Genomic DNA, 24,067 nt, shown 5'->3' on the forward strand with positions numbered 1-24,067 from the left:
AGCAAAATTCCGGTTACCATGGTTAAAACGGAACTGGATATTCAGTGTCGCTACCCAGATACCAGGCTGGCAGTAAAGCACAGTGAAAGATAGTTCAAAAGTGGTGCCACAGATGTTGAGAGAGAGCAAATGTAATATCGTGTTGAGCAAATTATATATGACACCACTCAATACAGTATAAAATAGGGGCCATATGAGTCCTGGGCTTGGGGGTGGGGGGAGGGAAGGAATGACAACTTTTTCCACATGTAGTGGGAGCGTCCTAAAATACACAGTCACTGGAAGGGTATCCATCAGAAGATTTGAAAGATCAGATTTTAGGTTTGGAGTTTTGATAAACCACCTATCATGGTGATAATTTATTGTAAACCACTAAGTGTAAACATATATCATCATAAGAATAGCAATGCTGAGTCAGACCAATGGTCCATCTAGCTCAGTATCCCGTTTCCAACAGTGGCCAATTCAAGTCACAAGTACCTGGCAGAAACCCAAATAGTAGCAGTAGTTTATTTCCTCCTATTTGTTTTAAAAGTATTTCCATGTAACTTCATTGAGGGTCCTAGTCTTTGTACTTTTTTGAAGGAGTAAAAAAAAAAAAAAAAAATTGATTCACTTCTACTTGTTCTACACCATTCAGGATTTTATAGACCTCAATCATATTTCCCCTCAGCTGTCTTTTTTCCAAGCTGAAGAACCCTAACCTCTTTAGCCTGTCCTCATATGAGAGGAGTTCCATCCCCTTTATTATTTTGATCGCTCTTCTTTGAACCTTTTCTAATTCCGCTATTATCTTTTTTGCGATACGGCGACCAGAACTGAATGCAATACTCAAGGAGCGATACAGAGACATAGTATTCTTGGTCTTATTTACCATCAATTTCCTAATAATTCCTAGCATCCAGTTTGCTTTTTGGCCGCCACACACTGGGCAGATGATTTCAGCATATTGTCTACAATGACACCTAGATCTTTTTCTAGGGTGCTGACCCCCAAGGTGGACCCTAGCATCAAATAACTGTGATTTGGATTATTCTTCCCAATGTGCATCATCTTGAATTTGTCCAATTAATTTTCATCTGCCATTTGGATGCCCAGTCTTTAATTTCCTAAGGTATTCTGCTATTTTTCACAGTCTGCATATGTTTTAACAGCTTTGAATAGTGTGTCATGTGCAAATTTAATCACCTCACATGTCGTTCTGATTTCCAAATCATTTAGAAATATGTTAAATAGCACCCATCCCAGTACAGATTCCTGCGGCACTCCACTATTCACACTCCTCCATTGATAGAAATGGCCATTTAATCCTACCCTCTGCTTTCTATCCAACCAGTTCCTAATCCACAACAGAACAGTGCCTCCTATCCCATGACTCTAATTTTCAAGGGAATCTGTCATGAGGAACTTTGTCAATCGCAGATGAAAATGTACTGTTAAACTGTAATTTTATTTTTCTTTTGGGCATGATCACAGAGGAATATACACTTAGGCAGTTTTTTATGCTGATTGGTCAATTGTTTTTGGCAGCCTGGATAGTTCTCACTAGAAACTGGAAAAATGAGGGGGGGGGGGGGGTGTCAGTGTCCTAACACTGGGGAGTGGTTTTTCTAAAGTGAGAATACATACAAGCTTTGATGACATTCACATTGAAGTATATATTTGATTAATTTCAAGAAGTTTGGTCTCAGGTATGTGATAAATTGAATCACTCTGCAAGCTGATGAAGAGCTAAATAAGGAACAGAACTGCTTCCAGCATCCCAGCAGCCACAAGTCAAGTTACGAGTTTGTTACATGTGGCTCAGGGAGGGGTGTCATTGATGTATACAGACATGAGTGAAAGATGAGGCATTGGAGGATCTTCCTGAAAACTACCAAAGATTCAATCTGTGCCAGAATCTTGGAAAATAGATATAAGATCCTTTATTTGTTGGTACTTTACTCATGTGAGGCATGTATCCTTCATGCTTCAGGCTGTGTTGGAAGGGAAGGGTACAATGATGCATATTTGTTGGGAATGTCCAACCATTAGTACATACTGTGGAGGGTGCATGAGTGGATTTGAGAAGAAACAGATGTGCACCTCCCTGGTAATTATAAATGCTTTTTTATTTAATATGAATGTACCAGGGGTGGGGAGAGATATGGTCTGGTGAGGCTTTTAGTTGTGGCAGCACAATGCTATGTGGCAGTGGGTGGAAGAAGCCAGTGGCTCCCAGTTTTGAAGCCTTGCAGAACAGAGTATAGGAGAGTTTACCAGGTGATGGCAATTCACTAGTGTATGGCAGGTCAAGAATGAGACACACTTTGGGCTACCATGAAGGACGTGTTGGGGGGGGATGGGGGGAGAGAAAAGGAGCAGTAGGGCACAAGGAGACTGCTCTCTTCACAGGAGGCAGTTGTAATGTGATAAGCATGCTCTTTCATTATTTGAGATTTACTTATTATATAGAAATCATTAGGAATTAGCCCTCACTCCAAGCCTTAAACAAGCTGTGAAGACTCATCTTTTCTTTGTTTTTCCACTGTTGCTTAATGTTTCTCAGATCTGCTCATGTATCTTGTCTACTTTCTCTGTTTTCTTTTTTCTTTGTAAACTGCTGAGTTGCCTATGTGTAGGCCTTTGGCAGTATATCAAGTGTGCAAAATAAATAAATAGACAAAAATAAGTGTTATGTAAAAAAAACAAAACATATTTGGAATGACAAAACAAAGGAGTCAAGGTTGTGATACCACATGTATGCACATACGTTGCTCCAATCTGTTCAGATGGTACTATGTATGGTCTAGGAATGTACGATGCAATAAGATTTTTCAGATTTTTTTTTTAATGACGCAAGCCACATGCACATTAAAGAGAAAAAAATACTAGATACATCTATCACAACAGAGCTTTCACTACATTAATACAAAACATTTGGAACTAAGTATGTGCTGTCACATTCTTGCCCCATGTTCCTTTAGCCACAACAGCCAGTACCTCTCTTTGGTGGTCGCACAATGTATGTTACATTATTAATGGCAAGCTCAAAGTCATCCATGAGAAGAACATCTATGCCTGTGGAAGAGGCTACCCGTGTTCCATCTGCAATACAGAATACAAGGGCATTCCAGTTATCATTGGGGATCACTATAGCATGCAGAAAGTTAATGTCTAATAACTTGGTCCTCTAACGCACCATAAGGTCTGTGTCCCTGAGATAGGAATCCCTGGAAACTGCTGTGAAACGTGGAGGACTCCTTATAGAAAGTCTGTTTTGCTATCTAAGAAGCCAGCAGTTCATAATGACATTTGTGCCATCATTTGCAGTCTCCAGAGATGTGCAAATATTTACACTACACACCAAGCAAATGTTCCTTACCTATAATAGGTGTTCTCTAACAAAGTCTTAAAAATGCGTCATGACCATCAACATGGAAGTGTCTTTCTAGTATGCACAAGATTGTGTGTTAACAATCTGGCAGCTGCCTTAGTTTTCAACTAGTGTGTTCAGAAATTTATATATGGAAAGAATGAACAAACATGCAATTCCTTAAGAGGAGGACGGTGGGATATTGCGACTGACTGACTCTTCAGAGAATACCTGTTATAGGTCATCAACTTTGCTTTCTCTGAGGTCAGGGAGATCAGTCACACAAGCAGGACCCCATAGTTAATAGGTACCTTAAAACTAATAAATGGAGGCTAAACCAGAGCAAAAGTGTTGAGTATTGCTAACTGAAGTAATTTTCAAAAGGAAGAAACCAGGACCAAGCTCAGGTGCTTTCCACAGTCTTACCCTTCTGCCACGTGTGTGAAACTCACCCCGATTCTCGAGTGAGATACAGAAGAAAATTTTCCCACATGGTTAGCAAACCTCAGCCAAGCAGATCTGTTGATAACATTTAGATTCAGACTCAGATGCAAATTGCACCAAGAAAAATGTTGGCTTCTTTGCTCTTTCAAGGACAGATGTGACAATGCCATTCTGAGACAGTATGCGTGTACCTCTCTCATATGCATGAAAATCTAACCCATTTGAGAACCCTGGGGACCACTGATGAATATCACTATGCTAACCAAATATTGCTGAATCCAAGAATGGGAACGGTACCCTGCATCTCCTCCTCTCAACAGTTGTAAAGCTTTTAACTCAAGGGGATGGGCATTGCCATCAACTAATTAGAAATGCTGAAGTATTTCAGAAAGTCAAGTAGTGAGACTACAGGCTTCCTGATACATCTGAATCAGTATTTGGCCATCCTCTGATTGAAATCTGCCTAGAGATGGAGAAAGATATCTACGTAGATTATACAAATTACTGCAAAGCTTACCAGACACACAAAATGATGGGCAAGCGCTATTTCATTATCAATTGCCTTACACAGTCAACCTTCAGTTTGATGGGTTTTGTTCTATTTTATGCTTAGATACTGTTTTTAGTGTCTACTGGATTATAAAGGATGACTCATTTTATTGTTATTTCCATTGCTCACATTTACTCTTGTAAAATATGCAGTAAAGGGTCATGCATTTGATATGTCGCCTTTCTGTAGTACAACCAAAACAGTTTATAGTTACTATAAGCAGGTACCTTCCCTGTCCCAGGCTCGCAATCAAAGAATTTTTGTTTTTTAATATCTGGGGCAATGAAGGGCTAAGTGACTTACCCAGGATCATAAAGAGCAATGGTGGGAATCGAACCGAGTTCCCCAGGTTCAGCCACTGAACTAACCATTAAACTAAGAGGGAGAACAAAACATAGCAGAGAGAAAGCTTCTCTTTAGAGCACAGTCAGATGCAGAGAACTGCTGCAGAAGAAATGAAAGTAAGGCAGCTTCAGGGCTACTAGAGCATCAAACATTATTTATGTGCTTAGAAATCCTTTCCAAGTATTTTTACAAAACTCATTCTACTCAGTGCACATGATGGTTGCATGACACACCTGTAAGACTACTGAACTGCGTGGTGAATAATCCACAAAGAAAATATTCCTGTCCACCTATCCATAGGACCACATTAGCAGTAACTCTTTAATTTCGCATTTTTAGCAACTAGAATTTGCCATCATTTAAAAGATTTCACCATACATGTGATATTTCACTAACATATTAGAGTTTCAGTAAAATGGCAAAAACCAAGAGATGATTTCTTGCACAACTGTTCAGGTTGAAAACATTTCTGGCTGTGAACCACATCCAAATGGGGATACCTGTTTAAAGAACTGGTGTGCAACCCTTCTCCCCTTCTGAAGTAATACCTGTTGAGTACACAGCAACACGGTCAATGCCTTTGTCCTCTGCTTGAAGCTGTTTCAAGAAGACCCCAACAGAGTCCGAGATGGGTTTCAGTGTAAACTGGCAGCGCTCCCGGCGGGATGGCAAGCAGAGAGAGATCACAGGTAAGCCATTCTGGTACACTACAGTTACATCTACATAGAAACAGACGCCCACAAAGTGCATGAGATACTGTAATATAAATTCTCACTGAGCAACATTACAATCAATTGTTCTGCACATAACAAGGAAGCACAACACTCTCACATCATTCCTAGCCCAGCTCCTGTTATTCACAGCAGAAAGAAAATTAACGGTAAGGTTATGTTTCACCCTATACATATTATTCAATGCAGTTTAATGAATGCAAACTAAATATACTGAATTATAAACTAAAATACTGGCCCTTTATACTGCCAAGTCCTTATACCAATCTACCAGCAATCCTTCTGAACCCTGGGAGCTATCATTTTTGCAAGACTCAAATGATTTCACTGTCACTGATGTTGAATTGTCCATCTTGACTATACAAAGACAAATATTACAAACATACAATGCAGGCCAAATGGAAACACAGCTTGGATAGAGGCCACAACAACAGCCTACATAGGTCAGGAGACAGCCAAGTATTCTGAAGATGGCAGGACACTGAAAATATGTCCAGCCAAGACCACGTCAAGGACCCCAGAAAGGAGAAGCCTGAAAGCAAGGTCATGCAACAAAGCAAAAAAAACTTGAACATGGGAGACTACTAAACTCAAGGACCACAAAACAGTGAGCTCAAAAAGTATGAAAAGTTCTCACAGAGTGCAGGAGCAGATGTCCATTCAACTCCATGGAAAAACAAGAGGTCCTATGCATCAGCAATGAGTGGAAAACTGCACACATGCATGGAGCTGCTTCTCAGAAGTTCTAGAGTAATCTAAGCTGGGGAATCTTCTCCAAGTGGGCTCTGTCAAATGTGAGCTATAAGTGAGGATTTGCTAACCTGCTTGTCCTTAATTATTCTGTTCGAGCAGGAGAAAGAAATATTGGCACTCAGGAACAAGGATAGAGAAAGCAACAGCACTATAAGCCTTCAGGGACCATGACAGACTTGAGCCTTCCCTTACCCCCCCCCCCCCCCCCCAGTGAATCTGTAATACCCCTAACTAGTACTATAAGAATTATTGGTGTTTTCTTGATAACACTTACATTTAGACATCAACTATCGCAGGTTATTCAGCAATCTTTCCATAAGTTAAAATTCACTCCATTCAATCCCTACTGCATCCTCCATCCCTCAACATACTCGAGTGATCCTCCACAAGTCAGATAATTGATTGGCTAACTTATTTTCTAAATGATATTCTAATATTGGGTTCTTTTTCCTCTCAGTTGGTGGTGGTGGTGGTGGGGGAGTACAATTTTAACACCTATTCTTAAGAAACCTCAACTGGATATTAGCTTACCGGTAGCAAGCATCCCACTCTTGGTCAAACTTTTGGAAGCTTATATTGCTGAGTTATTATAAGATTACTGAATAAAACTTGATTGTTTACATCCATTGCAGTTTGGATTTAGATCTTGTCACTTGATTGAAATAGTACTGTTGGCAATCGTTTCACAGGCAAAGGCTTTATTTGCTCATGAAAAAGCATCTGTACTTTTACCATTCGACCTTACAGTAGCCTTTGATACAGTTGACCACAACATTTTGTTTTATAAGTTAAATTCTTTGGGTTTGTCAGACAAGGTCCTGAATTGGATGAGTGAATTTTTGACTCGTAGGCATTACAGTTAAAATGGCTAACAAATTCTCTACCAATTAGATATCACCATGTGGGGTGCCCTGGGGCTCTCCACTTTCTATGTATTTAATGTTTATATGATTTCCTTTTGCTTTGCCTTTTCTCGACTGGGTGTGAATTTTTTTTCTTATGCGGACGATATGTTTTTATAAATACCTATTGAAGTAGATTTACCTTCTGCATTTCCTATTATCGTTCAATGCATATATAGAATTGAACAACAGAGCTTAGCCCATGGCATTAAATTAAATAAAGATAAAACCAAAGTGTTGTGGCTAAGCCAAACTGATTCTTCTATCCTGACTGAATTGCCATTAGCTGATACGGTTTTGAAAGCGAAAAAGGTTTCTAAAGTTCTTGACATGTTTGTTTTGGACACTACTTTGTCTTTAACACCTCAGATTAATATAGTGATTAAGTCAGTATTTTTCAAACTGCACCAATTTAAAAGTATTTGCTCTTTCTTTGTTGAAAAGGATTTATCTATTTCGGTCCAGTCTGTTGTTCTATCATATTTAGACTAATGTAGTTATCAGTTCAGGTTTACAGGTTTTACGGAACATAGCGGCCAAGATGATTTTTGGCAAAAAAAAATCTGATCATGCCACTCCTTGTTTGAGCTTGCATCGTCTTTCTGTTAAAGATCGAATATCTTACAAATTGGCTTGCTCGGTTTATAAACTTTTTGATGGTCTATGCCCAGATTATCTAACAGGCTTATTCACTTTTCCTTTATCTCCATCTACTTAGAGCTGAAATTCACATCTTCTTGATTTTCCCTCTATATTAAGAGTTAAATACAAAAAGCCTTTACAGTTTTCTTTTATCAAGCGGTCCAGATTTGGAATTGCTTACCCTTAGAGTTTAAAACTATGCCTATATACATCTCTCTTCGTAAAAACTTAAAAACTTAGCTTTTTACTTAAGTTTATTGATTTCCGCTTTCAACCAATTTAGTTGGGAGTTGGCAGACTATAAATACTGTGTCATATATCATACACTCAGTTAAAGAACTTGCTTATTGCAACTCCTTATATAAAGAGCTTAGAGTAAGAGACTTATTCCGCTTGCAGCTTGTCCAAAACACAGCTATTAAGATCAGTAAGGCACGAAAATATGATCACACAACTCACAGCTCTTCTCTGAAAGGCCTCTCAATGGCTGCCTCTCTCTCATCGTATAACCTATAAATTACCTTAGTCTTCAAAATTAGTCCCACAGGTTTCTTTCCCAGCTGACATCCTATACCCCGCACAAGGATACTCAAGACACTCAGCACATAGTTTCATAGCCCCTAGTTTCAGGGAACTAGTCTAAGACAGCACCAGACACTCCATTTTTTCAGTACAGGTTCCTGATCTCTGGAACAAATTATCAGAGCATTTAAGTCTACAGACATCTCTAGATCAGTTTAAGGCTGATCTGGAAACCTCTTTTCATAGATGCCTTCTGTTGAGCCACAACTCCTCTTTCAGCAGGCATTAGAAGCAGAACAGTCTGACAATGCACCAATTACCCCTCATGTATACTTCCTTCCCCCTTATTCTATCAACCATTGTAGTTCTCCTTTCTTCCCCTCTGTTGTCATGTTTGCCTTTCTAAAACACTATCCTTTTTCTTTTTTTCAGTCTGTAAACAGCCCAGATAGCCTTACCAATGGGCTGGGTAGCAAATTAAAATAAACTTGAAGTTATGATCCTAAATGATTTAATAGCTGAGGAATATGGGAGCAGAGAGATGCTGGGGAAAGAAAGGGGAGTCTGTGGGCAGTGGCAAAGAGAAATTACCATGCTGAGTTAGACCAGTGGACCTGCAAGTCTAGCATCATCTCTCTAATGCTGTACAAATCAGAACCACTGGTAAGTACCCAGATCGTTATGGGGCGATCAATTTCCTGTTCCTCATTCCCAGAAATAAACTCCAGCTCCACCTAATAGTGGACTTGCCCTCCAGAAATTCAAGCCTTTTAAACTTTAGTCGAATACTCCAACAACAAATTCCACAGCTTAATTGTACACTGACTGGAAAACGATATTTTAAATCTGCTACCGGTTTCACAGAGTACACCCTGGTTCTATTGCCATCAGACAGCATAGATAGGCACTCTTAACTTGTTCCACACCATTTATGATTTTATAAATCTTTGTCATGAGGATGCTTCACTATGATTTACAGTTACTACTTATTGTAATTAACTGAAGCTAATGGCTTTAATAATTTTATGATCTATGAATTACATGGCAATCTAAGCTTTAGCAGCTGAATCAAATAAGAAATTTGTGTTTTTTTCTGTAGAGATATAGTTATGTGAAGGAAATGGTTTTGACATCCACATCCCTTGAGAGGTGATGGGAGAAATGGCTTGCAACTCCCGGAATCTATTATGCAAACTTCTCTGTTTTGAGAACAAAAATATTGTGACACTAAAGGATTATGGTTAATGGACTTCAATGAGAATACATGAGCAGCTTGACATATGAGCTCAGAGTCACCCAATATGCTTGGAAAGCATTTACTTCTACAGTTTGCATCATATCTGTACTACAGCCTTGCTTTCATTTTTGTATTATATATATATATATATATATATATTTATTTATTTATATATATATATATATATATATATATATATTTATTTATATATATATATATATATATATATATATATATATATATATATATATATATATATATATTTGAATTTGCAATAGGGTTGATACAATTTTCATGCTTCCTTTTCAGTAACAGAAGGAATATTTTGGATCCCCTGAGTCAGAGTAGTGCCACAAAGAAAATTAGGGGGTGGGCTAATCAAGAAAAATACCAGTAATATTCCTTTATCTCTTGTTTGTCCTGTTTGTCTGTCCTAATTAGATTGTAAGCTCTGTCAAGCAGGGACTGTCTCTTCATGTTCAAGTGTACAGCGCTGCGTACGTCTGGTAGCGCTTTAGAAATGATAAGTAGTAGTAGTAGTAGAAGGTGCTTCCCAAAATTGGAAGAAGTTTTAAAATGAAGGGTAAGGAAGAGACAAGGGATGTTTTTCCCCCAAAGGGAGTCCAGTAAACATATAGGAAGTGAAGGCTCATGAAGGACCTTGACTATGTCAGATACAAAGGAAGAGAAGAAAAAGGCCAGAGAAGAAAGAGGAAAGAAAGGTCTAAGTCTCAGCTTATTCCCAGGAGGTGTCAGTACAAGGAGTAATGAGTGGAATCAGACAGAAGAGAAGACCAAAGAACGTTAAGGAGAGAAGGAAATTTCTCAGCAGTTCCATGTTCTAAACGATAAAGAGGAGAGGGACCAAAGAATGAGTCAATCCCTACTGATAACCTTGTATAAAAGGATGCCCACAACCCAATCCCTGGGTGTATCTTGCTTGTCTGAACCCAGAAAAGTCTGGAATATTGTGGACAGAGTAGAAACAAGTCCCATTAGGGAGGAGGGACTTGACAGTGTGTGCAGTGACTGCAGACAGGAGTGAGGAATAGCAAAAGAGGTAGAGTCTCTGTCTAAGGCCCTATATATATTTAGGAGCACAGAGACTAGGAAGAGTGAGGGCTGGGGCTACTGAAGGTCCCAATCAGAGGTGCTGTTAAGGAGCAGAAAGCAGTGAACATAAGAACATAAGAATTGCTGTACTAGGTCCGACCAAGGGCCCATCTAGCCCAGTATCCTGTTTCCAACAGTGGCCAATCCAGGTCACAAGTACCTGGCGGCATCCCAAAACGTAGCAAGATTCTATGCTGCTTAACCTCAAGGATAAAAACTGGTTTCAGGTCCACCATAATGGTTTATGGCCTTTTCCTCTGGGAATTTGTCCAACATGTTTTTAAATCCAGCTATGCTAACTGCTTTCACCATTTGCTCTGGATACGAGGTCCAGAGCTTAAACATACATTGAGTGAAAAAATATTTTCTCCTGTTTTAAATGTGCTACTGTGCAACTTCATAGAATGTTCCCTAGTCCACTCAAGATTTTATAGATATACCTCTACTCAGCCATCTCTTCTCTAAGCTGAGGAGCTAACCTCCTTAGCCTTTCCTCAAATGAGTCATTCCATCCCCTTAAATCATTTTGGCTGTCCTTTGTACCTTTTCCAGTTCTACTACATTTTTTTTGAGATACAACAACCAGAATTGAAACAATACTCAAGATACAATCTCACCACGGGGAGATACAGAGGCAGTACAACATTCCGTTTTATTCTCTATTCTGTTTAGGAACAGCTAGTCTCATTTCACAACCATTCACTATGAAATAAAACCCTGCAAACACACTCAGAATCTAAAAAGCAAGCTTATCACACCACAATAGCCCTAATTCCCAGGACTCAACTGCAACAACCCTACCTATGAAAAGAATGTACTGGGCCCTTGATTACCAAACACACCTGGCTACTGGGAAACTAGAATAAGTTCATTTGATCCCTAGATAGAATCTATACATTAGCAAAACTTGTCACACATGCAGAACACAGCCAGACCCTCACCTAATACAGCCTATGGAACCACAAAATTAGACATGACAAAGTAGACAAACTAAAACAGAAATATAAAAAAAACCCAGACACTATAAGCAGTACAATGTTAGAAAAAGACAGTTTCCTCCTGTACTGTGGAAAATACAACAGAAAGGATAGCAATTGTCTCAGGCAGCTATTTGACTGGCACCAAATGGAGAGCAGTTGCTGGCTTAAGTCAAGAATGTGCAATGGTGCATTACGAGTCTGATTTCTTAAGCTTAGTAAACCAAGCTCTGCAAAAGCTGCAGCAAAACTAGAAGGCAGCAAAAACCTAATCTGTGTCCAAAAGTCGCCGTTAAGTTTCAGCTGATACTGAAACAGACTCTGCCCCCCTCCCAAACAAATTATCTTCCCACCCTCCAAAGGCCTACCTTTAGAAGCTCTGGTGGTCTAGTCACTTCTTCAGGGCAGGAGAGATCCAGAGTTGCTCCTGCCCATGCCAAATCTGCAGTCAAAATGGCTGCTACGGGAACAAAACTACCGCAGAAGGTCACAGCAGCCATTCCAACTGAGGTACAGGAATGGACAGGAGTGACTGCAAGGCCTGTGCTAGGGTCTCTGGCACCCCCCCCCCCCCTGCAAACTAAGTTGGCACCTGTGCCTGCCCCCACCCACGGTCCAGCATCTCCTTTCTCTCTTCTCCCTCCTCCCCCAACCAAACTTTCTCCTGTCTCGCAGCTCTGACTTTTTTGCTTCAAGTTGCAAAGCCCCAGCTCCCAATCAACCAAACTGCTATGCTAAAACTTTACCGGAGTGGCGCCCCAGATGTTTTTCCTGGTGTTCCAGCAGCGGCTGCAGGCTAAGAGTCATCGCTCTGTTGCTGGCAGCACTCACTGTTGTGAAGCAGGTTGTTAACGAGGCGATCTTGCGATACTTGCCTCGCCCGCTCCCACAATAGCGGCAGCTGAGGAATGGAGCACCTGTGGACTATCCCTCACCTCTCCTCCTGTTGGGGCTGCACCAGGCTCGCAATCTCCGACTGGCTGAGCGGTGCGTGACCTGGGTATTGGGCTCAACCTCTCAAGTGTGGCTCACGCCTCCTGGGTCCGCCAAAAATACAGCTGCTGTGAAAATGATAGGAAGCGCGTCTGCAGCTGCTGGACACTCTCCAGCGCTTCTCTAACTTCCTCCCGTTTACTTTCACTCAGTCCCCTTCTTTCATATGCTCTTTTTTTTTGCCCCCAGCCCCTTTCACCTACCTGCCCTGCTCTATAATACTTGGAGCGTCTTTCACTGCCACTGATCTGCCCCTAGTCCAACGGATCTGGTACGTCAGCAATGCGTGCTCCTCTGAGCCACAGATTAACTACTTTCGATTTCATGAAACTGGAAGCAGTTAATTTGTGACTCTGAGTACACTGTGCCAGCGCACCAGACTCATTGGATGACTGAACTAGAGGCATTGCAGCAGCACTGAAAAAGATGTTCCCATTGCTCCGCTACTTATTCCAAAGAGCTGGGCAGCTGGGAAGAGCTAAAGATCCAGGGTTGGCACAATGGGTAAGCCATACATACCCTGCTTACTACGTTCCACTGGCCCTGAGTGATTGGAAATCAAACCTACCCTAAAGAAGCCACTAGACCACCAGGGCTTCTAAAGGTAGGCCTGGGGAGGGCAGTGGGTTTGGCTTCAGTCTAAAACACATTGGCATTTTCGGCTGAAACTGAAAAATGGTCAAACGTGGATTTGGGGCTGATTTCAGCAACGAAGCCGAAGCTGAAACTCAGTCAGCCTCTACAGAAAACCCATCAGTCTTGAATTTGAGTAGTAACAATTGGGCAGAAGAGAAATGAAAGTTCTGCCATTGGCTCCTAGATTCAAATATAAATTTATCAAGGTCTAAACTATATTATATTCTCACTCCTCCACAGCAGAAGTGGACATACTTATTCTCAAAGTTTACTAACCAGTCAGGTTTTCTGGATAACATTAAAATATATACAATTAGGAATAGAGTATGCAAATCTGTCATGCATATTCACTAGCGTTAGCTGGAGAACCTGGCTGGTTTGCAGTTCTTGAGGTCCAGAATAGAGACTCGTGCTCTGATGCATAACTAGAGAATGACACGGGGACGGGGGCCTGCAGTAACCGCAGGGATGGGGACAAACTTTGACCCCCATGTCACTTTCTACTTTGAAGCCTGTTAATGAAATGGACTGTTCTATACTTTTGATGGATGCAAACGACAATATTTTTATTTTTTGGAAAAACAAGCAAACATGCTGGCCACAGCTAGCAAAGTTTGCATGGGGGATCCTGTACATCCTGCTACCAGCACATCTTCTAAGAAGGTATCTTCTGTTGCAGGAGAGACTATGGAAGACAGGAGTGCTAGACTGAATCCTGAGATTGTTCATAACTTCTTATTCATCCACAGATTTAAAAAATCATAACAGTGTATCATAGGGCATATTTCTCCCCTCTAGGGCATACAGAACGGATTGTATTTTGTACCCCTGGACATTTTAATAGGGTGGATTAGGATTCCATGGGGTACAAGTCAGCTATTGTTGGGGTTGGAAGGGTAGAGGGTGGTGGTGGTGGGAGGGTTTATTATAGGTGCTCGTTGTTTTCTATTTGTAATTTAAACACAACAGTTGCACAACATATTGTTCCTTCCTATACTTTAGATTTAAATATAAAATCATAAGTGTTTGAGGCTTCTGCAGATCAGAACAGAGCCCATGGGGATGGGGCGGGGACAGAACCTGAGGGGACGGGGTGAGGACGGAGACTGGGCCTGCGGGGACCGGACAGGAACAAATTTTATCCACTTGTCATTCTCTAGGCATAACATATTTAGATTATTTACATTCTAGGAAAATGTATGAAGGAAATTGCATTACAACTACTCACCATCAGAGGGTGCTGCTGTACTACAAAAGACTACTCGTTGGTCATGCCATGCTGGGAGTCTCTGGTGCACCTACAGAAGCAGAGCACAAAAGTATTACAATAAATAAAAGCCTGGAAAAACATAGATTCTCTGTCACACAGGCTGACCTCCACACAAGAAGTTACCAGTTGAGGGTGTTCTTTGCTGCCAGTCCCTAGCTGCAACAGTAGATGTGGACTGGTCACTGATTTCTGGCATTAGTTTGATTATTGTAACACAGTCCTATTTTTAATGGTTATCTTTTCTACTTGGTGTGTTATCTTTTCTTTTGTAAACCACTGCAACCTGTCCAGTTTTATCAGTAAAGCAAATCTTCAAAACAAAACCAAATGTGCAAAAGGGAATCCCCTCTTGCAAAACAGATTTAACTTGCAGAGCCTCCACTGGCTCTAAAGGGCTGTACACATTTTTGAAGGAAAACTAAAATCAAATCAGAGTGTGTTCACTTTGGGTTATTAGGTCTGAGAAATGATAACTTTGTTCTGTGGGTTCTGAGATGACACATTCCCTCACTGCCTCAATTCTGTTAACATCTCTAGAGTGGATGCCTGAGAAATAACATATCTCCTTTTTTCCTGCTTCAGGTCTCACAGTCTGAGGTGAAAGGGATAAGGGATTGAGAGGACAGAGACAAGAATATCGCTCACATTAACAGTCGGGGACCTCAGCGCAGAAGGGCCAGACACCACTGCAGCAGACGGTACAGAAGGTGCAAGCACCCCCGACACCAAAGCTGACTGTCGTAGCAGTCCCTCCAGAAGTTCTGGAAACAAGGCCCGGATGCGCTCGTCGAGAGCCGCCATCTGAGAAGGCTGCGGGGTCAGTGGAACAGGCGGTGTCAGAATCCGTGGAGGCTCAGGAGTAAGTATCGGGCTGCTAGGAGACCGACGCATCGGCACCTCCTGTATCGAGGGGGAGCGATCCTCTCGGCGCTGACGCTTCTCGGGTGCAGACTCTCTCGACGCCCCAGAGCTCCTGGTACCTTGTGTCAAAGGAGAATGATGACGGTGCTTCTTCGCCTTCGCTCGACACCCGTCATCGAGACTCCTCGGGACCGATGAGGACGTGGAATCCTCACGTCTCCTAGGGGGCCGGGTCCGACGAAGGTCGGTCCTGGGAGGCCTGCATAACAGGAGGCCTCGAGGCAGGTGGAGACCCACTCGACGCCTCACTGCTCCCAGCGTGAGTTGGTCTCTCAGCAGCCATTACCTCTCTTCCCGACGTCAATATCGAAGGACCGGACCGAGCCCCAAAAAGCTTTTCTCGTTGGGCTTCTTGAGACGCTTGGGTACGTTTCTTCATACGAAGACACAGACTACAAGCGGCTTGGCTATGGTCGGGCCCAAGGCACTGGATACACCAGGCGTGGGTATCGGTACCTGAGATGGTCCGGTTGCACTGAGACGTTTGAAGCCGCTGGGTGTCTTCAATGACGGAAGGGAAAACGGCTTCGGCGAAGTCAAAAGACGCGATTGTGCCTGTTAAAAGAAAAGGGGCACAAAAAAAAAATATGAGGGAAGAACCCGGCCACGATGAAAAAACAAAGGAAACTTTTAAAAAAGGACAAAACTAAAAATACACTACGGGAGCTCTTTTTTTTTTTTTAAGATAATAAAATAAAGAAAGAAAAAAATAGGAGAAAATAGCGAATACTCGTGAAGACTCTTCCCTGGGCCTGAGAGGAGCGCAGAAAAAACCTACCACACCTCAACGCAGAGAAAAGAAAACTGACAAGACATGCTCACGCGACGGGTGAGAAACCAGTCTGCGCATGCGCGGTGCACACACACCAGAAAACTCTGGCAAAACTTTGTTTTATTTTGCTTGCAAAATGCCGATTCCTGGGCCGACACGGACGTCGACCCCCCACACGTGAGAACAAGCAGCCTGCTTGTCCTCGGAGAACTATAGATTACTTAAGTAATATTAACATATTAAACATGCTGACTTTCTGTCGGCCTTGTAGAATTATATAAAGCTTTACAGTATACTGTATTGCTGTTCTCTTGATAGTCTCAAAGCAAGTCAGCAGACACCACTTTATCCCCAGTTGGGGGGGGGGGGGAAGAAGAGGGGAACATCTCTCACACTCTGTCCGTTCTCCCCATCCCCTCCCAACCTCTCTTCAAAACTATTCAGCAACCTCACTTCCCCTACACTCCCCAATTTGCTCTCCTTCCCAACTGCTCTGCCATCTCCTCCCCTCTGCATTTCCATGCTTCTTCCCATATTTACTACCCCCCACAACTCTCATTATGTTTACCTCCCAAGGTGGACTACCAACTGCACACCAATATGTAGTCAGCAGCCCAAGGGAGGTTCAGAACAGGCAGCAGTAGCAGCTAAGGGCAAGATGGCACAAAAGCTATGACTGCTCCAAGTCGTCAGCCACCAGGGCCTAGGAAATCCCCACTGAAAAATTGACTGATGCTGTGGCATCTCTTCTACAGCCAGTGGGGCCTTGGCTTTCTTGCCAGCCCTTTTTCTTCTCTCCGGGGTTGCAAACCAGCTTAAAAAGCAATACCAGGGTGCCCAGAGCACCCCTTCTCATCACACCCTAGGCATTAAACCAAGCTCACCCTTCCCAAAGGTCAACCCTGCCAGTAACACAGAACAGCTCACTGAAGAGTATACAGAATAGCTTCTGGAGGGCCTGACAGGAACAGTCTGGCTGGTTAAAGGAGAGAAGTTACACAGATAACGTATTCCCATTATTATGCCATTTTAGCAAACAGATTATATCTACCTAAATATTATCAAAGCCCTGCTGCTTGTTTCAGGTCATCAGGTTGATGAGGGAACAACAAAAGTGCAGGTGACGATTCCTAGCGAGAAGTGGATAAGCAGCAGCAAAGGTGCAGTCAAAAAGCACAGCCACAAAAAAGGATAATCCTAGGTCACTAAACAGAAATCCATGTTTCAAATTTCCTAGAAGACGATGGACTCAGTAAAGAAATCAATTGCACACCTATGATGAAAAAAACAGAGAACATGTACATATTAACACTGCTGCTGTTACAGTTCCCAAGACAGCAGATTTCAGCAGTAAAACAATAGAAATCAAACAAAATAAAACATGGAAAAGAAAATAAGATACCACCTTTTTTATTGGACATAACTTAATACATTTCTTGATTAGCTTTCGAAGGTTGCCCTTCTTCGTCAGATCGGAAATAAGCAAATGTGCTAGCTGACAGTGTATATAAGTGAAAACATTCAAGCATTACTATGACAGTCTGACAGGGTGGGAGGATGGGGCTGGGTCGGAGGTATGCATGGGGACATCAAAGCATATCATTGATATTCTAACAGGATGGGTGTGGATAGGTGAGGGGTGGGGTGATCAACAGAGACATACAGCTTTATGGTTTATAATGGGTTAGGAACCCCAGATCCTTGTTAAGTCCTTTCTGTTGGGTGTTAAAATATTCAATCATTCTGACTTCAAAGGTCTTACGTTCTTGTATGGTTTTAAAGTTACCTTTCAGTATTCTCACTGTGAAATCACTGGTACAGTGTCCTGGTTCTGTGAAGTGCTGTCCCACCGGGGTGGGGGCCCTACTGGCTGTATTGTTCATGTGATGTCTATGTAAATTGAATCTTGTCTTAAGCATCTGGCCTGTTTCTCCAATATAGCATCCTTCGTTACATTTTTTACACTGAATGATATATACCACATTGGAAGATGAGCAAGTGAAAGATCCCTTTATGTTGAATATCTTTCCTTTGTGGATGACTTTGGGGTCCTGTGAAATATTTTGGCATAGTTTGCAACTGGATAAATTACCTCCGACCCACCCCCATCCTCCCACCCTGTCAGACTGTCATAGTAATGCTTGAATGTTTTCACTTATATACACTGTCAGCTAGCACATTTGCTTATTTCCGATCTGACGAAGAAGGGCAACCTTCGAAAGCTAATCAAGAAATGTATTAAGCTATGTCCAATAAAAAAAGGTATCATCTTATTTTCTTTTCCATGTTTTATTTTGTTTGATTTCTATTGATAACCTTAAGAGTGGACTAACACGGCTACCACACTCCTCTACTTAAGCAGGAAAACAGCAACATGCTAAGCATCTTTTAAGCACATTACATCTCCATACTGGATCTCAGCTGAAGCAGCACATGGATACATACAGCACCTCTGCTACAGTATAGAAACTACTCCAGCCTAACTGCTGACACCACAAGAGGAAGCAGTGAGAATTAAGACCAGACACATTTCAGGCTTGCTCCCCTCTTTCAATGGCTGCAGGCTACCGGCTTTATTTGGGACTGCTTTTTTTCACATCAATGCATTTAAGTCTTCCTTTTATCTTTGGGAGCACATTTTTCCCCAGCCATCCAATCTGAAAGTGACTGCACTGCTCAGTGACCTCATCATTGCACCAAAGTTGGGGGGGGGGGGGGGGGGAGCTAAATCAATATGCAATTATTATAATTCCATCATCCAGTGAACTCAAAAATCCCAGTTCAGTTAAAGAAGCAGGGCTGGTTAGGAACTGCTACAAAGGTGTTTAAACTTCCAAATGCTGTCATTCTGTGGCTTTCTAGTATTTACTAGGAGCTTAAAGATCAGTATCCAGGCTGAGAAGACCCCATCAAGCAATACATCTTAGGCATTTGAACTGGGGGGAGACCAGAGATGCCATGCCACCCCCAAAGTTTTCCTTCTCTCCCCCATAATGTGTTTATTTCCTTAACTTACTCCCCTAGGGTGGCATCTCTACAATCAGGAATATAGACACACCATGGCCAGCAGAGCACAGAGCCCTGAGCATCTGAACACGCTCAAGGTCTGCTAGCTTCCATCTCCTCCAAAATAGGAAGTTAGGAGGGAGCAGGTGCTGGCAGACCTTGATATCAGCAGATACACAAGACCCCACACCAGCCAGCCCCGATGTTTGTTCTGCCAATTGCAGTGTCATCACTCCAGGGGAGGGAGGTGGGGTGGGGGTGGGGAAGAAATGCTGGACACTACCAATCCGGTTTTTGCCCTCTTCACTCGACAGAAACAGCACTCTCTAAAGTCTGTAATGACCTGTTCCTTGCCAAATCCAGAGGCTACTACTCCATCCTCATCCTCCTCGAACTATCCGCCGCTTTTGACACTGTCAATCATGACTTACTTCTTGCCACACTGTCCTCATTTGGGTTCCAGGGCTCTGTCCTCTCCTGGTTCTCCTCCTATCTCTCCCACCGCACCTTCAAAGTTCACTCTCATGGATCTTCCTCCACCCCCATCCCCTTATCTGTTGGTGTTCCCCAGGGATCTGTCCTTGGACCCCTTCTCTTCTCAATCTACACCTCTTCCCTGGGCTCCCTGATCTCATCTCATGGTTTCCAGTATCATCTCTATGCTGATGACATCCAACTGTATCTCTCCACACCAGACATCACCGCGGAGACCCAGGCAAAGGTATCGGCCTGCTTATCCGACATTGCTGCCTGGATGTCCAACCGCCACCTGAAACTGAACATGTCCAAGACCGAGCTTATCGTCTTTCCACCAAAACCCACTTCTCCTCTTCCTCCACTTTCTATCTCAGTTGATAACACCCTCATCCTCCCCGTCTCATCTGCCCGCAACCTCGGAGTCATCTTTGACTCCTCTCTCTCCTTCTCTGCGCATATCCAGCAGATAGCCAAGACCTGTCGCTTCTTCCTCTTTAACATCAGCAAAATTCGCCCTTTCCTCTCTGAACACACCACCCGAACTCTCGTCCACGCTCTCATTACCTCTCGCCTGGACTACTGCAACTTACTCCTCACCGGCCTCCCACTTAGCCATCCATCCCCCCTTCAATATGTTCAGAACTCTGCTGCACGTCTCGTATTCCGCCAGAACCGATATACTCATATCACCCCTCTCCTCAGGTCACTTCACTGGCTTCCGATCAGATACTGCATTCAATTCAAGCTTCTCCTTCTTACCTACAAATGCACTCAGTCTGCTGCCCCTCACTATCTTTCTACCCTCATCTCCCCTTACGTTCCCGCCCGTAACCTCCGTTCACAGGATAAATCCCTCCTCTCAGTACCCTTCTCCACCACCGCCAACTCCAGGCTCCGCTCATTCTGCCTCGCCTCACCCTATGCTTGGAACAACCTTCCTGAGCCCTTACGCCAAGCCCCCTCCCTGCCCGTCTTCAAGTCTTTGCTTAAAGCCCACCTCTTCAATGCTGCGTTCGGCACCTAACCCTTACCGTTCAGTGAATCCAGACTGCCCCAATTTGACTGCCCCTATCGGACCGACCGTTCACTTGTCTATTAGATTGTAAGCTCTTTGAGCAAGGACTGTCTCTCTTTGTTAAATTGTACAGCGCTGCGTAACCCTAGTAGCGCTCTAGAAATGTTAAGTAGTAGTAGTAGTAGTACCAGAGGGGGGGGGGGGTGCAGAGAGGTTGAGAGGTATGGAAGGAGAGAGATACTGGACACTATGGCCAGGAAGGGGGAGGACTATGGGATGGTAGGCATGGGAAGAGGAGATGTAGGAGTTGGGGTGGAGCTGAGAGCAAAGATTGGACCCCCCCCCCCCCAATAACCAAAAGGCATTCCTCTACCCCTACAATACTCAATCAGAGAGAAGCCCCAGTAATTTCATGTTCAAATAAAAACAAAGTAAAAGCTGGAATAGCTGCACTTTTGCAAAGGATTATAATAGTCTGCTGAAAGTCTCACATGCACATCGTCGTGCTTAAGATGTATGAGAAGTAGTCATGTTTCTACAAAAGGATTCTAGCACTTGAGCTTTTGTATCTGTATATGGCCATTTCTTCCTGTTCATTTTTATTTCCAGTTTGGTTGAAATAGGTTCTGTGACTACAGCACCGTGAACATTCATTCTCAACTACCCAAGGAATTTTTGTCCCATTTTATTATTTATTTATTTAGATTTTGCTCACACTTTTTTCAGTAGTAGCTCAAGGTGAGTTACATTCAGGTACACTGGATATTTCTCTGTCCCAAGAGGGATCACAATCTAAGTTTGTACCTGAGGCAATGGAGGGTTAAGTGACTTGCCCAGATCACAAGGAGCAGCAGTGGAATTTGAACCAGCCACCTCTGGATTGCAAGACCGGTGCTCTAACCACTAGGCCACTCCTCCACTCCAATTAACAAAGCACCTGGGCCAGATGGCTTTAGTACAGAGTATTATAAATGTTTCTCAAAAGCAGTGTTTCCCAAGTCCAGTCCTGGAGTACCCCTTGCCAATTACAGACCAATCTCACTGATTAATTTAGACAGCAAAAGTTTCGCAAAAGTCCTGGCTTTGAGACTGTCAAAGTACTTCATTATATAATACATCCAGACGAAAATGGTTTTGTACCTTCTCACAAATTACTTAGACCAGTCATTGCAGCAACAACGTGGATGGCCATAAACAGAGATGGGGTCGCTCCTTTTTAAAAGTGCTGGCTTCAAAAGCAGTTAAGTAAAAGTAGAAAGCCTTATCCAAAAAGAAATACTCCTTTCTCAGACGGTGGAAAATCTGAAGAGAGATTCTACAGAGCAGGTAATGGAGGTAAAAGCTATTAAAGGTACCGTGTATGCTCCGGTTAAGTATATTGTTATACACCGAAGACTGGATAAGATTTAAAATTAAATTTAAAGATTTTGAACTTCTAGACCTGTTGGGGTCTCACCTATGGAACTTTTTAAGAAGTTTCTGGTTGAAAATTTGAACTTTTCTTCTGAACAGATTCTGCCTGTTAACAAGATTTATTATTTGTCTATGAAAAAAGTTTCAGAGGAGGCCCAGATTCAGGGAAATTAAGAGCAAAACCAGAAAGATAATATTGATTTAAAAGATCTTTCAGCAATTTTGGAGGACTCATTGTCTGACATTAAGATAGATCCACATTATTGGTTTCGGTTTCATTTGTTTTCGAACGAGACCTAAATGCTGTAATGAGATTTTACTTTAAAAATGCTCAGAAATTATTTTGTAGTCAGAAATGATGGATCTACCCCTACGTAACTAAAACTATCCAGGAACTGTGTAAATCCTTCTTGGATCTTAGAGAAAGAGTTAAAGTCCTGGGTGCGTCATTTCTTTTGGTGTATCTATGTAAATGCATTGTACGTTATTTACGAGTTAAATATGTTTTTTTTATTCCTGAACAACTAAAATCCTTTGTTGACTTGAAGAGCGGGTTTTGTTAGGTATGTGCCTTTTTCTTTTATTTTTTCTTGAGATTCTCCTTTTATATTTTAGCTACTTCCCTTGTTATGGTGGTCTAAGGAATAGCATTTTACTTTGTAAATGTTAATTTGCTAATTGTTTAAAATCTGTTTTTTCTCTTTACTTTGGATATTTTGTCACAAATGGATACTTGTAAATAATCTGTGATAATTGATAAAAAGAAAAAAAACTCAAGTGAATGTAATAAAGCACAGCTCTTAAAAGTACTTTTTTTTTTTTAACTACAAAGTAAAAACTACTCTTAAGTTGGACCACAGAATTTAATATGTTTACAAGCTAACTTCCAGGGAATCACACCATGAACATTACAGTGGGCAGAACATTAATACACTGACTGAAAAACAAAACATGCTGAGGGCTCCTTTTACAAAGCCACAGTACATGCAATGAAGTCCATAGAAATTGAATGGACTTCGTCACATTTGCCGTGTGGGAATCAGTACCACTGATTTAGTACAGATCAGTCTTACACAGACACGTGATGCTAACAGAATACCCAGTCTTTTCACACATGAACAGAGGTAGCCCCTCATGAAGTAAAAAATAAGTAACCAAACTAAATATAAAAATATGTAGAAAAAAACTGAACTCCAAGAAGCCACACTTTGCATACAGTGCAAAACCAAAGAAAAACAGTGCATGTGGTAGAACTGTGGGTTGTTCAAAATTGGCCCCTCTCTCTTTCCTTCCCTCCCTCCCTATACCATCCAATATTCCTGCTGTTCCCTGTTCCAGGCCTGCTCTATCCCTACAGCCATCAGCTTTCTTCAGCGAATTTTGCAACTATGAGGCCACAGACTACTAGGTGTAAGTAGAATTTAGTTTCTTATACAAAGGTTGTGGCCATTATTAAACCTGTGGGAAGTTGGTAAAATGTGCCAGTGGTAGGTGGGGTTTTTTTCCTGTGCCATTGCCCCGTTGGACTCCTTGTGTGTGGGGTGGGGGAGGGATGGAGCAGCATCAGGCACAGGCTCCCAAGCATCTTTTTCATGCTTCTAAAGCTAAAACTGCTGATGTTAAAGATTTGGTTGATGACATACAACTCAAGAAAAACATTATCCATAACGAATTACATTTCATACCTATTCTCAATTATTGTTGCGCCAAGAGGACTTCCAGAGGTCTCTGGATCAAAGAAGCACCAACTATTTTTATATGAACAAACTTTTCTTGACCAGTGGTGCATGATTCTTAACTGTTCACTAGATCTTATGTTTCTGGTAGCTGAGACTTCAAAAAAGAAAAGTGAACTGATGTGACCTCTATATAATAGAAAGATATCTGTTTTGAAAAATGAGGACATTTCAACTTGGTTTTATATTATGTCAATAAACACTTTGATAAATTTATGCAAGAAATTAAAGAAACAACAGAGAAATTCAAGAGGGAT

At 42.0% G+C, this 24,067-nt stretch overlaps 1 protein-coding gene across 1 annotated transcript in view; it reads right to left on the reverse strand.

Annotated features, from left to right (window-relative positions):
- MCU (mitochondrial calcium uniporter) overlaps positions 1-24,067 on the reverse strand; it is a 279,546-nt gene that overhangs the window by 30,639 nt on the left and 224,840 nt on the right. Inside the window, exons 2-4 of the mRNA XM_030203483.1 lie at positions 14,429-14,498; positions 5,243-5,413; positions 2,983-3,087 (exon numbers count right to left, since the gene is read on the reverse strand). Of these exons, the coding sequence (XP_030059343.1) occupies positions 2,983-3,087; positions 5,243-5,413; positions 14,429-14,498 (346 nt within the window). The remainder of the gene's footprint in view (positions 1-2,982; positions 3,088-5,242; positions 5,414-14,428; positions 14,499-24,067) is intronic.

Source organism: Microcaecilia unicolor, chromosome 5 (genome assembly GCF_901765095.1).
Source record: "Microcaecilia unicolor chromosome 5, aMicUni1.1, whole genome shotgun sequence".
NCBI classification, from domain to species: domain Eukaryota; kingdom Metazoa; phylum Chordata; class Amphibia; order Gymnophiona; family Siphonopidae; genus Microcaecilia; species Microcaecilia unicolor.